This window comes from Habropoda laboriosa, unplaced genomic scaffold (assembly GCF_001263275.1).
Source record: "Habropoda laboriosa isolate 0110345459 unplaced genomic scaffold, ASM126327v1 scaffold1208, whole genome shotgun sequence".
Taxonomy (NCBI): Eukaryota; Metazoa; Arthropoda; class Insecta; order Hymenoptera; family Apidae; genus Habropoda; species Habropoda laboriosa.
The window spans coordinates 39988-55119 of NW_017101274.1; the positions used below are offsets into that span (position 1 = coordinate 39988).

At 34.7% G+C, this 15132-nt stretch overlaps 1 protein-coding gene across 1 annotated transcript; it reads right to left on the reverse strand.

The window, feature by feature from the left end:
• Window positions 1-1051: 1051 nt before the first annotated feature.
• LOC108578096 (ABC transporter G family member 20-like) lies at window positions 1052-10012 on the reverse strand. Its single transcript, XM_017941351.1, is given in 14 exon segments — window positions 1052-3199; window positions 3406-3532; window positions 3667-3843; window positions 4412-4500; window positions 4588-4658; window positions 4740-4855; window positions 5092-5269; window positions 5553-5784; window positions 6077-6162; window positions 7277-7492; window positions 8057-8150; window positions 8234-8411; window positions 9181-9425; window positions 9909-10012. Coding segments are annotated over 14 exon segments (2076 nt in total). The 3' UTR covers window positions 1052-3036.
• Window positions 10013-15132: the final 5120 nt, after the last annotated feature.

Sequence of the window (15132 nt, forward strand, 5' to 3'; positions counted from 1 at the left end):
ACATGTAATTTAAATGGTTTCAAAGGGTGAATAAGATGAAAGAATTTTTTTTTTTTTTTCTCAAGGTAACCTGTTTTTTTAATATAAATATATTCTTTTTCTACTGTATGTTGTAGCAAACATGCGTAATAACATAACCTTAAAATGACTTTAAACTCTAAAATTTTTAATCAAATGTGAAACTTCTTTTCATTGTTTGTTATTTTTTCCCATCTCATTCACCCTTTGAAATCGTATTAAATTACGTATGCAAATTTTCTCGTATCACCATAGCTGCAGAAAATAATTAGGTGGTCCGTTTCACTTAGCCCACCCAGTATATACCTGTAGTCGTTATTAACCGCCTAAGAATTCCTTGTTCTCTATTTTCATACGGGACATAGCGTCACTTAAATCGTGCACCATAGGTTGCGTGTCTATAGTTACGATATTTTGCAATGTCCTAGTCGCAGAGGGGTATTGCGCACTGTCTACGGCGATGTGTAATTTCGCTAACGATTTAATGACACGCCGATGGAAACGACGTCTTCTGCTTTGGTACTTGTATCGTAAGTGTCGTTTCGAAAAGAAATCAATGGTCATGCGATGAATATCCTACGAAATGACAGTGTCGATCATTTGTGGAACGCGAAATTCTTGAAATTCCGTCGTAAATTTTCAATATTTTTTTTCTCCTGTTTTATTTTTTTTCTTTCAAGGCGTTCGTCGTTAAATGACGATAAATCGCTGAGCGAGAGAATCGAAGTAAGGATGACTTACTCGGGCCGTTCGTTAGATCGAGAACGAACAATTTGATCTGAACGATTTTACCATTTCTCTGTAGTCCCGCGCTGAATAAAATTGACGACTTTACGAACTGCAAACGATTGCAGCGCAGCGTCTCGTCGAATACGAGGGCGAATTTATAAGAGGAAATCAAAATAATCGACACATATTTTGTATACGTTGGCAAGAGAGAGAGAGAGAGAGAGAGAGAATGTGTGAATGAGAGAGACGGTGTGTTTGAAAGGTTGAAAAGCGCAAAGAGAATTTCACGTGAATTTGGCGCGCTTGAATTACGAATATTTTTTTAAGAATTTTTTTTATCTACCAACGAGAAAGCTTGCTTGTAAAGATTAGCGTGTACGACTATTTACGTGGTAATTCGTCGATGAACGATATTACTTTGTTTCCCTCGTGTACTGTTGTTTGTACAACACTTGGACCTTTGCGCTCAAACAGATTTCTACGGGCAAATTTACGAGGCTTCCAAGTTTTTACGAAACTCCAAGAATATTAAAAGGAAAATTCTGATCAGTTGCAAGCGGAGAAAGAATCTATCTATATGCAGTCTAACGACAGCGATGTTTTCGAAGGAATTAACAAGTCAGCAAAAGTTCGAAGACGGTGTAATTAAAAGTTGAAGTGAGTCGATGTTTTTATAAAAATCTAACGAGTTCCTCGAGAGTAATTAAAATTTTAAATCATCCGGAAATTTATTGGCCACAAACTTGACAGAATTGCGCAAAGCAGCCTTCGGGACTGAAAAGAATTTTATTACTATTTATCACGGTTGTATCAATCTTCCAAGTGTCTCTCCAACTATTTTTCTCGTTAAAAAAGAATAAAAATTTTGCAATTTTGTCGACCATTTCTCACAGTTGATATCGTTGGAATGCAAAGGGTTAAGTGTTACGTAACTTTCTTTTTCTCTTAACAATAGTCTTCGCCAAGAAAATTGATCATCAAGCACCACATTCAACCGAATACTGTTCTTTTTAGCGCAGGTTCAATGGAATAACAGTCGAATAAGCGAGATGAGGATATAATTACCGTAGAACTTTAGAGGTTAGGCTTACGTTTTATTGCGTCCCTGTGTGATTTATTTCGCGGCCTCTCACCTAAGTGCCAGGCAATTCCGAGTCACGTCGAATTATGCGTGATGTCTTTAGTTCGAATAATAATCGAGTCGATTCAGCTACCTGTATATTGAAGTAGCTTACGCGGTTGCTGAATAACGCTTGAGACCGCAATATTCACGGACGTCTTTGAGTTTTCCTGCCTTTTTAAACGCAATTACTTCGGTCCTTTGTTCCGCAAAAAGACATTCCAGAATCGATGGTCGATGTGACGTATCCCAGTAGAATTATCGATAATACATACTCCAGCCTAAGAACGAGTTACGAAAAAGAAAAAAAAAAAATAACGTAAAGAAAAAGTTCACACGTATAGTTCGCACGTTGTATATGTTTGTATACTATGTTAATCTCCGATAATAGTGAATGTCGTAACACATGTATATCTGTGAAACAAAAACACAAAAAAAAAAACTGAAACGTGTAAGAGGAGATCAAATAAATCAGAAACGAAAACTTATATTTCATCGATGCCAAAATAGTGTAATTTCTTTTATTCTGTCTATGTACATTTCTCTTCCTTATTAAATACTTCATACTGAACACTTCATTTTAACGAGGTTGCCTCTATCTGATGAATTACATTTTTATAGATCGAACCTCGATACGGATCGTTTCGTCATGCTCCCAGAACAGTAGAAACGAGAAATTTCGACGAAGAATTACAATAAGAGGTAAATTTATCCCTGACACGTTCACCTTCTTGAAGCATTCTCTTCTCCTGTTTATTTAATTAATAACCGATAACTCACTCATCTTCGACTCGCGTAACATCTTATCCTACAGTAAGAACAATAAACCTAAAGAGAGTTATTATTCCGCACGTCTAAACTTGCCATACGAACAAAGTTTATCACAAACGCAGCTCAGACGTTCCAACACGGCCCTTCGCTTAAATTAAACGTAACTCCTTATCGACTATACAAGACATATTACAATTTTATACATCATAAAAAAATAACACGATTCCCCGTGACTACAACTACGAACTAACTAAACGCTACCTACGTTAGAAAAATTAAAACGAATCAACCCTGTGACGTGTGTGAAAAAATAATATTCCTGTCTCACTATTACACAAATAACTTGGTACTTCTTTTTTCTGTTTCGTCTTAACGTTCTTAGTATGCTCGCGTGATTTTTACGTCGATTTCACCCTCAACTGGATCAAACACATAGCTATGAAGCCCGCGATCCACGCTGAGACCACTAAAAATCCCGTGAATACTTCCGGATCGTCCAAGGCGTTCCCTTTCTCCAGGACTGCCCTCAGCGAGATTCCTGGCAAAAAAACCAGATTACTCCTGAAATATTAAAGACATCCCGGATAAGTATACCGTATGCATTCCAATTCATACTCCAATTCCCTCACACTTTTATTCACCTACTCCAATTTTTTCTTTCTCTCATTTTCCCCTCACCATTATTTCTTTTTTATCTCTCTCACATCAACTTCGCATTCGAAATTGACGTGCGCCGAATATCAATTATTCCCATCTTTCTTTCCGACAGATGAGAATAATGAATAAATTACTCATTTAATCACTCACCGCACAGTAGCACCAACGGATAAAAGCTTCCGACTGATGCATAATTGACCAGAGCGTGAGAGGTGCACATTACCGATATGAGGAAACCTATTAATCATTTTTTTTTTTTTTATTGTATTAATTCTTATACTGTTATTCATTAATTACTTTTTTTTGTATGCTCGTTAATTCGTTGATACAACATATTTGTTGTTCACGCAAATGTTTATTCAGAAAATTACCATAAGACATGCCGCATATTCCTTCTAGCACAGCTAGGAAGATTACGATGACCATTGATCCTTTGCATTTAACGTCGTATTCCAAAAAGGTGAGGCACAATGCTGTCGTCACTTGTAGTATAATCAGCATGATTTGCGATACCAAGTGCGTGATTAGAATCTCCCATGTTTTGACACCTGTTTCGTTGTAAACGTGTGAATTAGTAACGGTGAAATTTATTGTTCGATGAAATGAATCCAATTGTTTCTGCTAAAGTAGTTTCTCAGTAACACCCTTTACTTTACCGCTATTCGTTTATCAGAGCGTACAGAGACCGTATGCGGAAGCGAAAGAAAAGGAAAAACAAAAGGAATAATTAATGAGAGCTTATTAAGTAAGAGTTTGAGTGAATTAAGGAAGTGTGAGTCAGCCGATTACGCTAACGCATTAGCATATTGAAACAAACTGCGTCTAATTATAAATTCGACAGTATTGTACGATCATAAGTTAGCGTTAGTGACGTCAGCGAATCTGTCATATAAAATCTGCAAAACCGTTCGAAATAAAAAAAAAATGGAGAATTTTGTTTTATTACTCATTAGCGAATCAGGAAGTGGTTGACTGTTCGTTAAGATAGATATGAAGTTTCTTGACGTCTGACTAATCTTGATTTTCGAGCAATATTTCTGAATGCTCCTGAATTATTTATATTTCTCATTTTTTCAAGGTTTTCAAGTGTTAATAGCCTCTCTAAATAAAACTTACCTTGAACCAGGGTCCTGTCCCATACGCCTGAATTGCGATCTGTGATAATTATAGTGGAACAAACTGACGTTGCCATGATGAACAACGTTCTAAAAGAGGAAATGACATTTTTTTTATGTGGATACGAAAAAATTTTACTGTTTATAGAACAAGTATGATTTTGGTGTGGAACTTACGACAATACGAACGGTGGTGTAACAAATGACACGTAATTTTGATCTTTCGTACCATAAATCGGCTGTTCGAACTGAAAGATTTAAAAAAATATAACAATATCGTTATTTCACGCGTTTCTCGTGAATATCAGTTTTATCAAAAATATACTTACACGAACCGGTATGTCGGCATATTTCGGAGAAATTTTGCACTCCTTCATGATTTTCTCGTATTCGTTGAGAAAGCTTTCGAATAACTTTTTCTGTATGAACAGGTTAATTTGTCTATCTGTAAAAAGGAAAAATAAAAAGGGTTACTGTACCTTGGGGAAAAATTCAAGGAAATCTTTTGTTAATAGTTGATCATTTTTACTCTGCTTTTAAAGTTTCTTATCAGAGATTACGAAGTAGAATTACAATTTTTCTTTATTTCGAGTGTTCTTTGCATGTCGTTGACTGAACTCAAAACTTCAACTTTCTTATAACGTTCAGTTTCAATAACAGTATTAATATACCACCACACACCTGGATTATGCAACTCCATTTTAATCCGACTACTTAAAATAGCCTCATCAGACACTGCTAAGAAATCGTCCAGCATCTCCCTCATGCTGGCCGAAAAATTTTGCTTAAACTGCATAATTCCGACACTTTTGTGCTTCATAATATCACGGTGCGCCTTTTCATAATTGTCATAATATATCTGAAAATCGAAACAGGACTTGCAATTCATATTTAACGTCATTAAAGAGAAAATATAGAATTTCATTTAGAAAAAATTAAGTTGACCTTTGTATCTCGTGTATCGAGATAGCTATAGCTCAGTTTAACAATTTTCTTTGGCTAAACTAGTAAAGGTATCGTAATACTTCTTTTTTTTTTTTATAAAAAGGTACATCCTTAGACTACAATAAAAAAAATTAGTTCAATTCAATTTTTTCAAACTTCTCCTTCAAAACACGTGTGCAGATATTTCGTTTAACCACCTTCTCCACAACAGAATCGTTAATCCCATCCAAGAATCGACAGCTGAGATCTACGAAATCACAGGTGCGCTCAGTCTCGTTGTAAAAAACTGTTCCCCGAATTCTCCCGCCGTTGCAATTGCCAGCCTCGTGATTCACGATGTACATAGACAGTTCTTTCGGGTCTTGGCCGACCGCGTTGAAGAAACACAACAGCTCCACTATCGGCAGAAGCAGCGAGAACAAAACTCCTCTGAGAAAAGGCAAAGGAATTATTACGATTCATTTTTTCACGACGTTTGCTAATAACAGAGATCTGCAAGATTTTACTGTCCAGAAACAAAAGTAGTTTCGCTATAGTTTTTCGTGCACGTTGGATTTCAAAAATGGTACAAAACGCGTTCTTTCGAGGTCTCCTACCCCATTCTTTCTCGCAAACATGAGGCGATAGGATATTTTAATTTATAGATTCATATTCAGCGTGCAAAGAACGTTCTTTCCAGGGCGCAGAAAAAATTTTGCAGACCAATTATCCTGCTAATTACCCAGGATGTCTCATGAACTGAAGTCCATTCTTCACCAACAAAGCTTGACATCTCTTCTTTGAACTGCTTTGTAGTTTCCATTGGCTCTGCAATAGTAATTACATTTTCTTCGTTATTTCTCCATTTCATAGAGAGCAAGAGTATAACGAACTGTTAATGGAATTTGAATAAATCATGAATGGAGAAAGAAGTATCCTGTCGAATGATTTATTAACGTCATAATTTCATCTTAAGTTTTAATGAATTAATTTGCAAGGAAGTTAATCGATCATCCTGTCACGCGTCGTTTAGATTTCCAACGTCCACTGACAATTTTGCTTCGAAGAATTATTTCTACGATTGGTGAACCTTTCGAGAGAAATAACAGAACGCGGGAAGACTCTTCCTGAATATATCAACGACGTCGAGACTTCAATGAGACGCAAAAAATGTTTCATTTTGAATGAAACGGTAAACGAAGAAAATTTGTGGAATTGCTCAATGCCAAGTTTGCAAATTACAGAGCAGTATTAAAGGCTCGAGTTTTTTGCCCGTTCGTTTGTCCTTTACCGATTGGGGGTAACATTGCTGGGAAAGTATTATCGTTGCCTCACCACGCTGACCTCTACCTCATTTCTTGGCACCAATACCGTGCGCCATTTTAGCGAAAAAATGAACGAAGCCCACATAGTCTAGCTTGAATACCTTGGACCTTTCTATGGACATATCCAATGAGTCGAACAAATGATTTCTAACTGCAAAAGAGGAATGGCTGTACCAAGAGTAATGCGAAGAAAATGAGGAATTGAGAAGAGAATGTGCAAATTACCGACTGAGAGATAAATCTTAGAAAAGAAGAAAAAGTGAAATAAAAGAATTCTTACATTCTGAGAAAATCATTGTAGCAAACAATCTACATCTCGTCTTTGCTTCTCATTGCCAGAAGCTGGAAAATCTTTGCATTATCTCTTTCAGCGTGTAGAATAATAGACTCGTAAAATTTTACCTGACATCTCTTCTTTCTGCTGATAATATTTATCTTTAATGTTAATCATACCTTGTGTAAAAGATTTCACACAACGTAAAACATTAAGAGTGTCGTTTTTCATGAATGACAAATACTTCTTTTCACACTCTAAAAATAGTGTCTTATTTAACATTCAACATATTTCCTGCTTTTGGACTGCCAATTGTCTAATGCAATTAGAAGCTTACTATCACCTTTTTAGCATAGCTGTCGTACATAGAATTAGCGCTGATGACGTCGGTGATTTCCGTGGATGAATTGGTCGTCTGAACGTTGAACTGAGTTTGATTCTGTGATTGCAATTGGCTCAGGTTTAAGAATGCCTCTTCCAGAGAATCGGTGTTCCATTGTTCCAATAACTCACGCGGTGACGTCTCAGCCAGCAGCAGTCCACATCTCAGTAATCCAATCTGACAATCATGACGATGGTATTAACATTAACAACTCTTACCTTTCTATAGCGACTATACTTATGTCGTCGATAGACATCTATTAAGTGATGACCAATCTGAGACACGAAGCTAATAATAAAGCTAAAGAACAATCTGTTCGACCTTCTTTAAATCGTTTTTAATTCAGGGTTATTTGAAAGTATCCTACGTTTATCAATATTCTGCACATTCTTCTATTCCCTTATTTTTCAATTAAACGAAAAATCAGAGATAATTCAATTTTATTCAATATTCCATCGGGCAAATTTCATACACCTCCATTTCAACATTTTTGTTTATAAAAATTTTTTTTTAATTCCTGTGTATTGCTTATATGTTCCTCTATGATTAATAAAAAGTTTGTTCAAAAAAGGGTTTTCATTACTTCAAAATAAATTCTCAAAGAAATGGTACGTTTCTAACAGACCAAAGTAGTGTCTTAAATTGATATATATTTACTATGTTGTACGACAAATTCAAGCGTAATGTCTGTTACATCGAATCGACGTGCTGCAACGCTAATTTTCTTGTGTCATAATTTACCTTGTCGGCCTGCCTCGCTTCCTCGATGTAATGCGTGGTGATGACGACCGTGACGCCTTCTTCTTGCGTGATCTTCACTAAGTAGTTCCAAATACTGCGCAAAGAATCCACGTTTACGCCATTCACCTTGAGCTCGCGTTAATGTAAAATGAGATAAAGGAATGAAAGTGTACTTGCTTGTCCCTTAAAACTGGATCTAAACCGACGGTTGGTTCGTCGAGGATCAACAGCTCGGGTTTGTGAAGTATAGCTGCCGCTAAGGACAATCTTCTTTGTTGTCCACCGCTCATATTTTTTACCAAACAATTACTGGGCGGTAGCTGCAGTAAATCTCTCAGAAATATGTATCTCTCCTCTGAAATCAATTTTTTTTTTGTTTCTCTTCGAGATAATTCATGCATGTTGATTCAGATGACGCATAAAAGTGTGACAGGATAATTGTCGGTTAATTGAATATATTGTCCGATCGATATCAAAATGTTAAAGGTCACTTTTTTTTATTGGAAATCGAGTATGCAAACACTTATGTTTCTGTGACAATTTGTATAAATTTTTTGGATTTTTCTATTATAATCCTGTTAGATAATGGTAATTGCAAATTGAGAGGATTTCCTGCTTTGTAATTTATTCTGTTAATTAGACGATCATGGAGCACTATTTTATCAGAAAATTGAGTATATGGAATAATGAGAAGTGAATAAATGTGAAAAATTCAATATATAGAATTGTAAGAAGTGAATATAAAAAATTAAAATGTACAAAATATTGAGAAATAAGTGTAAAAAATTGAATATACAGAATATTGAGAAATAAGTGTAAAAAATTTAATACACAAAATATTGAAAAATAAATATAGAGAATAGAATATACAGAATATTTAGAAATAAATGTAAAAAATTGAATATACAGAATATTGAGAAATGAGCGTAAAATATTTTAACACGCAGAAAATTGAAGAAGCGAAAGAAGTGGAGACTTAATTTTTCTCCACAATTCACAGCTCAGGTAGCAAATTTCGAGTAGAATTACCAAAAAAAGAAAAGAAAAAAAATGTGAAAATCGATTGAATTTCATGGTCGAGGGAACACCGATTTAAAAGAGATATGCTGAAATTGGCAAATTACCGATTACATGATCCTCCATGCCGTTGATCCTTCCGAAGAAGTATAACGCGCCAATAACAGAGAATTCTGCAACTAACGAAACATCCTGCGGCATGAAACCCACTCGAGGTCCAGGGATCCCCGATTCTTCGGTTCCCGGTTTCCCACCAAGCACCCAAATGTCACCGCTGTCTAACTTTTTCACGCCAACCACGCAAGATAGTAGAGTGGTTTTGCCACAGCCACTGGAACCCAGCAAGCCATATCTGCGCGAAGCAATCGACATTTCAACGATAACACCGGTTAGAACAGTAAAGAGCGAGAAACAAAAAAAAACCTGAATTTTGCAGCCCCGATAATCCGCAACCTTGAAAAACCTAAAATTGTTAATTCATAGAGTAGAAATTGTTTTTATCTTAAACATTATTCTCTCAGTTGACGCTGCCAATGTTGTTACTTCTACGTTATTCATCCGTTTGAAAATTGTTAATTTCTGGGGGTGGAATTTCTTATTTGAAAACCTGTTTCACGTTTTTGAAAGTTTTGAAACTGAAAATTATTTTATAGATTCATACATCGTGTTAAATAGAGAGATTAATTAATCGTGTTAAATATACAGAAATACAGTATTCCGTAGCGGAGATCTTTAATTACAGGCACTCAGAATTTGCATAGTACAGTTTTATTCAGAATAGCTGTTTCTACGCTTGTGTGATTTGTTACTTAGTGACAATTTGCGTATCACTCACATGCAGCCTTTAGGGACGGTCAAGTTCAGGCCATTCAGGATGGGAACTCCCTTTCCGTACCGTTTCCCCGCGTTCCTCACGACGATCGCCTGTTGCACCACCATTTTGCGAGGCGTGAATTAATCTGTAACATCGAACATGCATCATTTCGTCGATAAGAAAAGTCAGAGGGGATGAAATTTTTGTGAATTATTCGTTTCGTTTCTTACAATACATTAAATCCATTTTGATCGACGCAAATTTCTTGCGGGATTCAAACGATCTAAAGTTCTATATATACGCAAATTTCACGGTATCCGTGAAACGTGATAAATCGTTTCTTTTAGAAATATAAAAATTGATTTTCTTATTATAATTTTTCTGTTAAACGTGACTGCTAATTTGTCGCGTATTTCGCAACCGTTGTGCGTAACTTATTGCCCATAAAATGGTACTTTTGACATTAAGTGGCGTTCGCAGTATTACATTGCATTACATTGTTTTTTGCGCTGAACTAACAGGATGTAAAAGTGTCGATTAGTGTGCATAAAATTATAGCTTTTGAAATTCTAGCCAGGCTCGTTAACAACTATTGCACAGCGTTTTTTGTGCGTGGCTAGATGCGACGGGAGAATGTTGCTAAAATTATGAGAAGTGTTACGATATGCTCTGAACATTGAGATAATCCTGAAATTTCTCTATTTTCAGGGGGAGGTTAGAGTTGAGAGACGAATTTCTCTCTGAGATAAACCTGAAATTTCTCTATTTTAAAATTTTAATTCCTGTGTCTTAAGATTCAAATTTCTCTATTTTAAGATTTAAATTTCCCTATTTTGAGTAGAAGAGATTAAAACGATACCGTAGTAAAAGATCATTGAGAAACTATACACGTTCTTTTATAAACAGCATCTGAAGTTCTATTTTTCAGAATTTCGATTTGCACAATAAAGTGATTCTTTATAAAAAAAAAAAAGTGTAAAAGCAGCACAAATTGATTACACTGTATAAGACACGTCTTCTGTGTGATTAATTTAGTGTAACGCAGAAATCAGCGAACTTTGTGAATGATAGTAGTGAATGAGGTTTCTAGAGCAATGGGTGCGAATGAAAAGTGGTCGAAATGAAAGGATCGGATGTGTGTTTAGGATTAAGTATTGAGTTGCAAATAGTGTGTGACGATTGTTTCGTCGTATCTTACTTCGTAAAAATAAATAATCAAAATTACTAGTAGAACATTGTAAATATTAAATTCATTTGACTTAAACCTGCAGAATTACAATTTCATATTCAAAATTAATTTTTTCAAAAACTGAGCAAATCGTAACAAAATTTTATTCAATACTTTTTACTTACTTTGTTTTTAATAGAAAATCACTTCTTTGTATATTATGATTTACCAGACACCCTGTATATCTATATCAAAGTTAATTTTCTCAATAATTAGGCAAGCATTCGACAAATTTTTATTCTGCATTTTTTACTTACTTTGTTTTTAATAGAAAATCACTTCTTTGTATATTATGATTTACCAAACACCCTGTATATCTATATCAAAGTTAATTTTCTCAATAATTAGGCAAGTAATCGACAAACTTCGTTCCACATATTTCACTTATTCTTTTTTTTTTTTACAAGAAATCACTTCCTGGTGTACTAAATTTTATGGAACACTCCTTATATCGATTAGCGGCAATTTTACTTGGACGACGTTATTAAGTAATCCAGCATTCCATAGTTCCAGATTTCTCGGGAATTTTATCGAAACGTTTCATTAATCCGCCTGTATGTTCAAATCTAGGACTAACGATCGCATAATATCCGATATATTGTTCTCAAGAGGGAATTTCGCCAAGGATATCAATCTCTTGCTTCCACCTGTGCGTTTTAACAGGTGTTTCTCTTTTCTCAGCAAAAGATTGCTACTTTTGCGTAATTTCATATGGACCCGTAATTTTACTGCTTTTCACTTTTTTCTTTTTTTGCATGGAGAGATATGTCGATTCGATTCGCGACAAAAAAAGAAAAAAACGACGTGCACGATTTCCTCTTTCTTTCTTTCTTTCTCTTTAATCGACACACGCTTGCGAAATATCAATGCGAATAACCCGTTGCTACATATTTACGCCACAGAATCAGGTTGTTGCAGAGAATGGCCGTGTGTATGAGCTGGTAAATTGGTGAAGAAATTGCCCGGTGATTTCACAAAAATGTTCTTATATTATTTTCTAACGGCTGTAACTTTTAAGTATTTCGTTTAAAATGTTTGTTTTGTTTTAAATGTTTTGAGCAAAATCTAATTTTTTAGATAGATTTGGGATTTTTTTTTTTTTTGTTTATGGAGTGAAAAATATTAGCTTTGCTGTTGTTGATCGAATATTAACAATATTTAATGAAAATATTCGAAATTTTTTGGAGATTCTTAAAGAATGAAAAAGACTGCCTTAATCTCAATCGGTATTTCAGTTAAAGAATTCCAAATTACATTTTCACGTGATAATCCACTACTTCTCTGGATTCTCTCATTCCCTAAACATTAATAAACCTAATTTCCATTGAAACGTTCCAATATTTTCGAAGATTCTTAAAAAATAATAAAGACTGCCTTAATCTCAATCGGTATTCTAGTTAAAGAATTCCAAATTACATTTTCACGTGATAATCCACTACTTCTCTGGATTCTCTCATTCACTAAACATTAATAAACCTAATTTCCATTGAAACATTCCAATATTTTCGAAGATTCTTAAAAAATAAAAAAGGCTGCTTTAATCTCAATCAGTATTCTAATTAAAGAATTCCAAATTACATTTTCACACGATAATCCACTACTTCTCTGGATTCCCTCATTCCCTAAACATTAATAAACCTAATTTCCATTGAAACGTTCCAATATTTTCGAAGATTCTTAAAAAATAATAAAGACTGCTTTAATCTCAATCAGTATTCTAATTAAAGAATTCCAAATTACATTTTCACACGGTAATCCACTACTTCTCTGGATTCCCTCATTCCCTAAACATTAATAAACCTAATTTCCATTGAAACGTTCCAATATTTTCGAAGATTCTTAAAGAATGAAAAAGACTGCCTTAATCTCAATCAGTATTCCAGTTAAAGAATTCCAAATTACATTTTCGCGTGATAATCCACTACTTCTCTGGATTCTCTCATTCGTTAAATATTAATAAACACAATTTTCATTGAAATATTCTAAATTTTTTGTAGATTCTTAAAAAATAAAAAAGGCTGCTTCAATCTCAATCAGTATTCTAATGAAAAAAATCCAAATTACATTTTCACACGATAATCCACTACTTCCATCGATCAGTATCAATCATTATCTCACAAAGTCACGTATCTCCTCTTCCAACTTCCTACTTTTCTTTTCTTTTCTTCCCTCCAAGCACATGTTTTTAATCGTAAACCAGATATGATCGATAGATCCTATTAGACGGATTTAAAAAAGTTCACCGTAATACTTATCCTACTGTTTTATTCCAAAGACACTCGCTCGATCGGTCAATATAACACACGAGTTCAATGACGTTGAAGCAGTTAAAGACAGATAATACAAACAGGTTTCACACGAGCTGCTGGAATCATCATTAGGAATTCCGATCGGATCGCCCCGATGTTAAATATCAATCACTACGGTGGTCCTGTCTATTTATCATTCAGTGCATTTAACTCGGATATACATTATCGCGTCGGTGTGACACGAATTCGTAACAGTGCTCTGTTAACTGAAATTATGCGATCCCGTGCCAGAAACTTGGCAAACTTGAGATAACGATGACGTACGCGTGTATCCAGATCGGAACGTTTTGTCTGTTAAATGTCTGTTGTAGTACACTCACGGTGCATTTAGAATTCAGCTTCTCTGCATAACGAGTGATTTATTCTGTGCAGTTTGCATAGAAATGCGGTTGGAAATTTTATGTATAAGTACGTTTGCAATTGTAAATTTCGATTTGTTTAGTCGGTGATCGCATCTGAGGGAAAATATTGATTTTAGATGTTTGAGAAGTGGAATTTGTTGAATTTTTATCAACATATTGAATGCTCGTTTTATTTTTTTAGTTTTATTCTATCTGTGACTCATGCTGCCTTTGCCTGTGTAGAATTTTTATTTATGAAATTTTAATAATGTAAGGATTTTTCTAGACAGAAATTCTCAATCTTCTAATTCTCCAATATTTACGAACAGAAATTCTTTTTGCATGCAACTGTTTGGTTTTTATAAGAGAATTTATTTGTCTGCTCTTCGAATTTAACGAATATGGCACTGATGTGTTTAATAATATTTCAAAGGGAAGAAAATTAAAAAGCTTCAAAATATAAGCAAAATGCGAACGTGATCCTTCAGTTTCGAAGATTTTGAAATGAAACTTTATCGACATTTGTAATTTAGTGCAACATCAAATTTATAAAAATATCTCGAACAATTACATAGATTATTTGTGTTTTTCTAATTTCCAAATTTTTATTCAATTTCTAACTTTCGAAGACCGCTCGTTAAAATAAAATTTTCAATATAAAGTAACTCATATAAATTGCATTTCTTTTCACTATTCGTTTTACGTTGAAAAAAAAAAAAAGAAGAGTGGAAACAATATCACTTTTTCTACAAAAATCAACATCCTTTCCGGCGAGCGTTAATTGATTAGTTTCATCGACCGCGTACGTTCCCCGGAAGTAAGTAGTTTCGATCCGTAAGTACAAAAAACACTCCTCTTCCTGCTTCCTCGATGCGTATCCGTGAAAAAAAAAAGCGTAATGCGGCTGCTTAAGCGATGCAAAATGATCGAGGAAAAACGAAACTTCCACGTTGAAGAACCGTGATAACGTTCGATTGGTCCCGTTTTATTCCTCTGTATACTTTCTCACGTCTCAATTTGATTCCTTTCTCAAACACCACATCACACGTGCGCTATGAGCACTTTCACCGTTTAACTGTTCGTGTTTTAATTAATCTTCGGTACTACGTACTATGTACATCGCTACGTGTGTGAAAACTTAAAAAACTCAAAACTTATCAAGACTGAAGGTTCAAGATTTATCAAAATTTTCAAAACTTCCAAGACTTTGAAGATTCTTTCAAGGTATTCAAAAATTTTTGAAACTCGAGACTTTCGAGACGTATCGAAAGTTTAAAGGTTCAAAACTTATCAAGACTTTCAAAGAATATCAAAGCTTCAAAGACTCGAGACTTGTCAAAACTCAAAATTCCAAATTTTTCAAGACT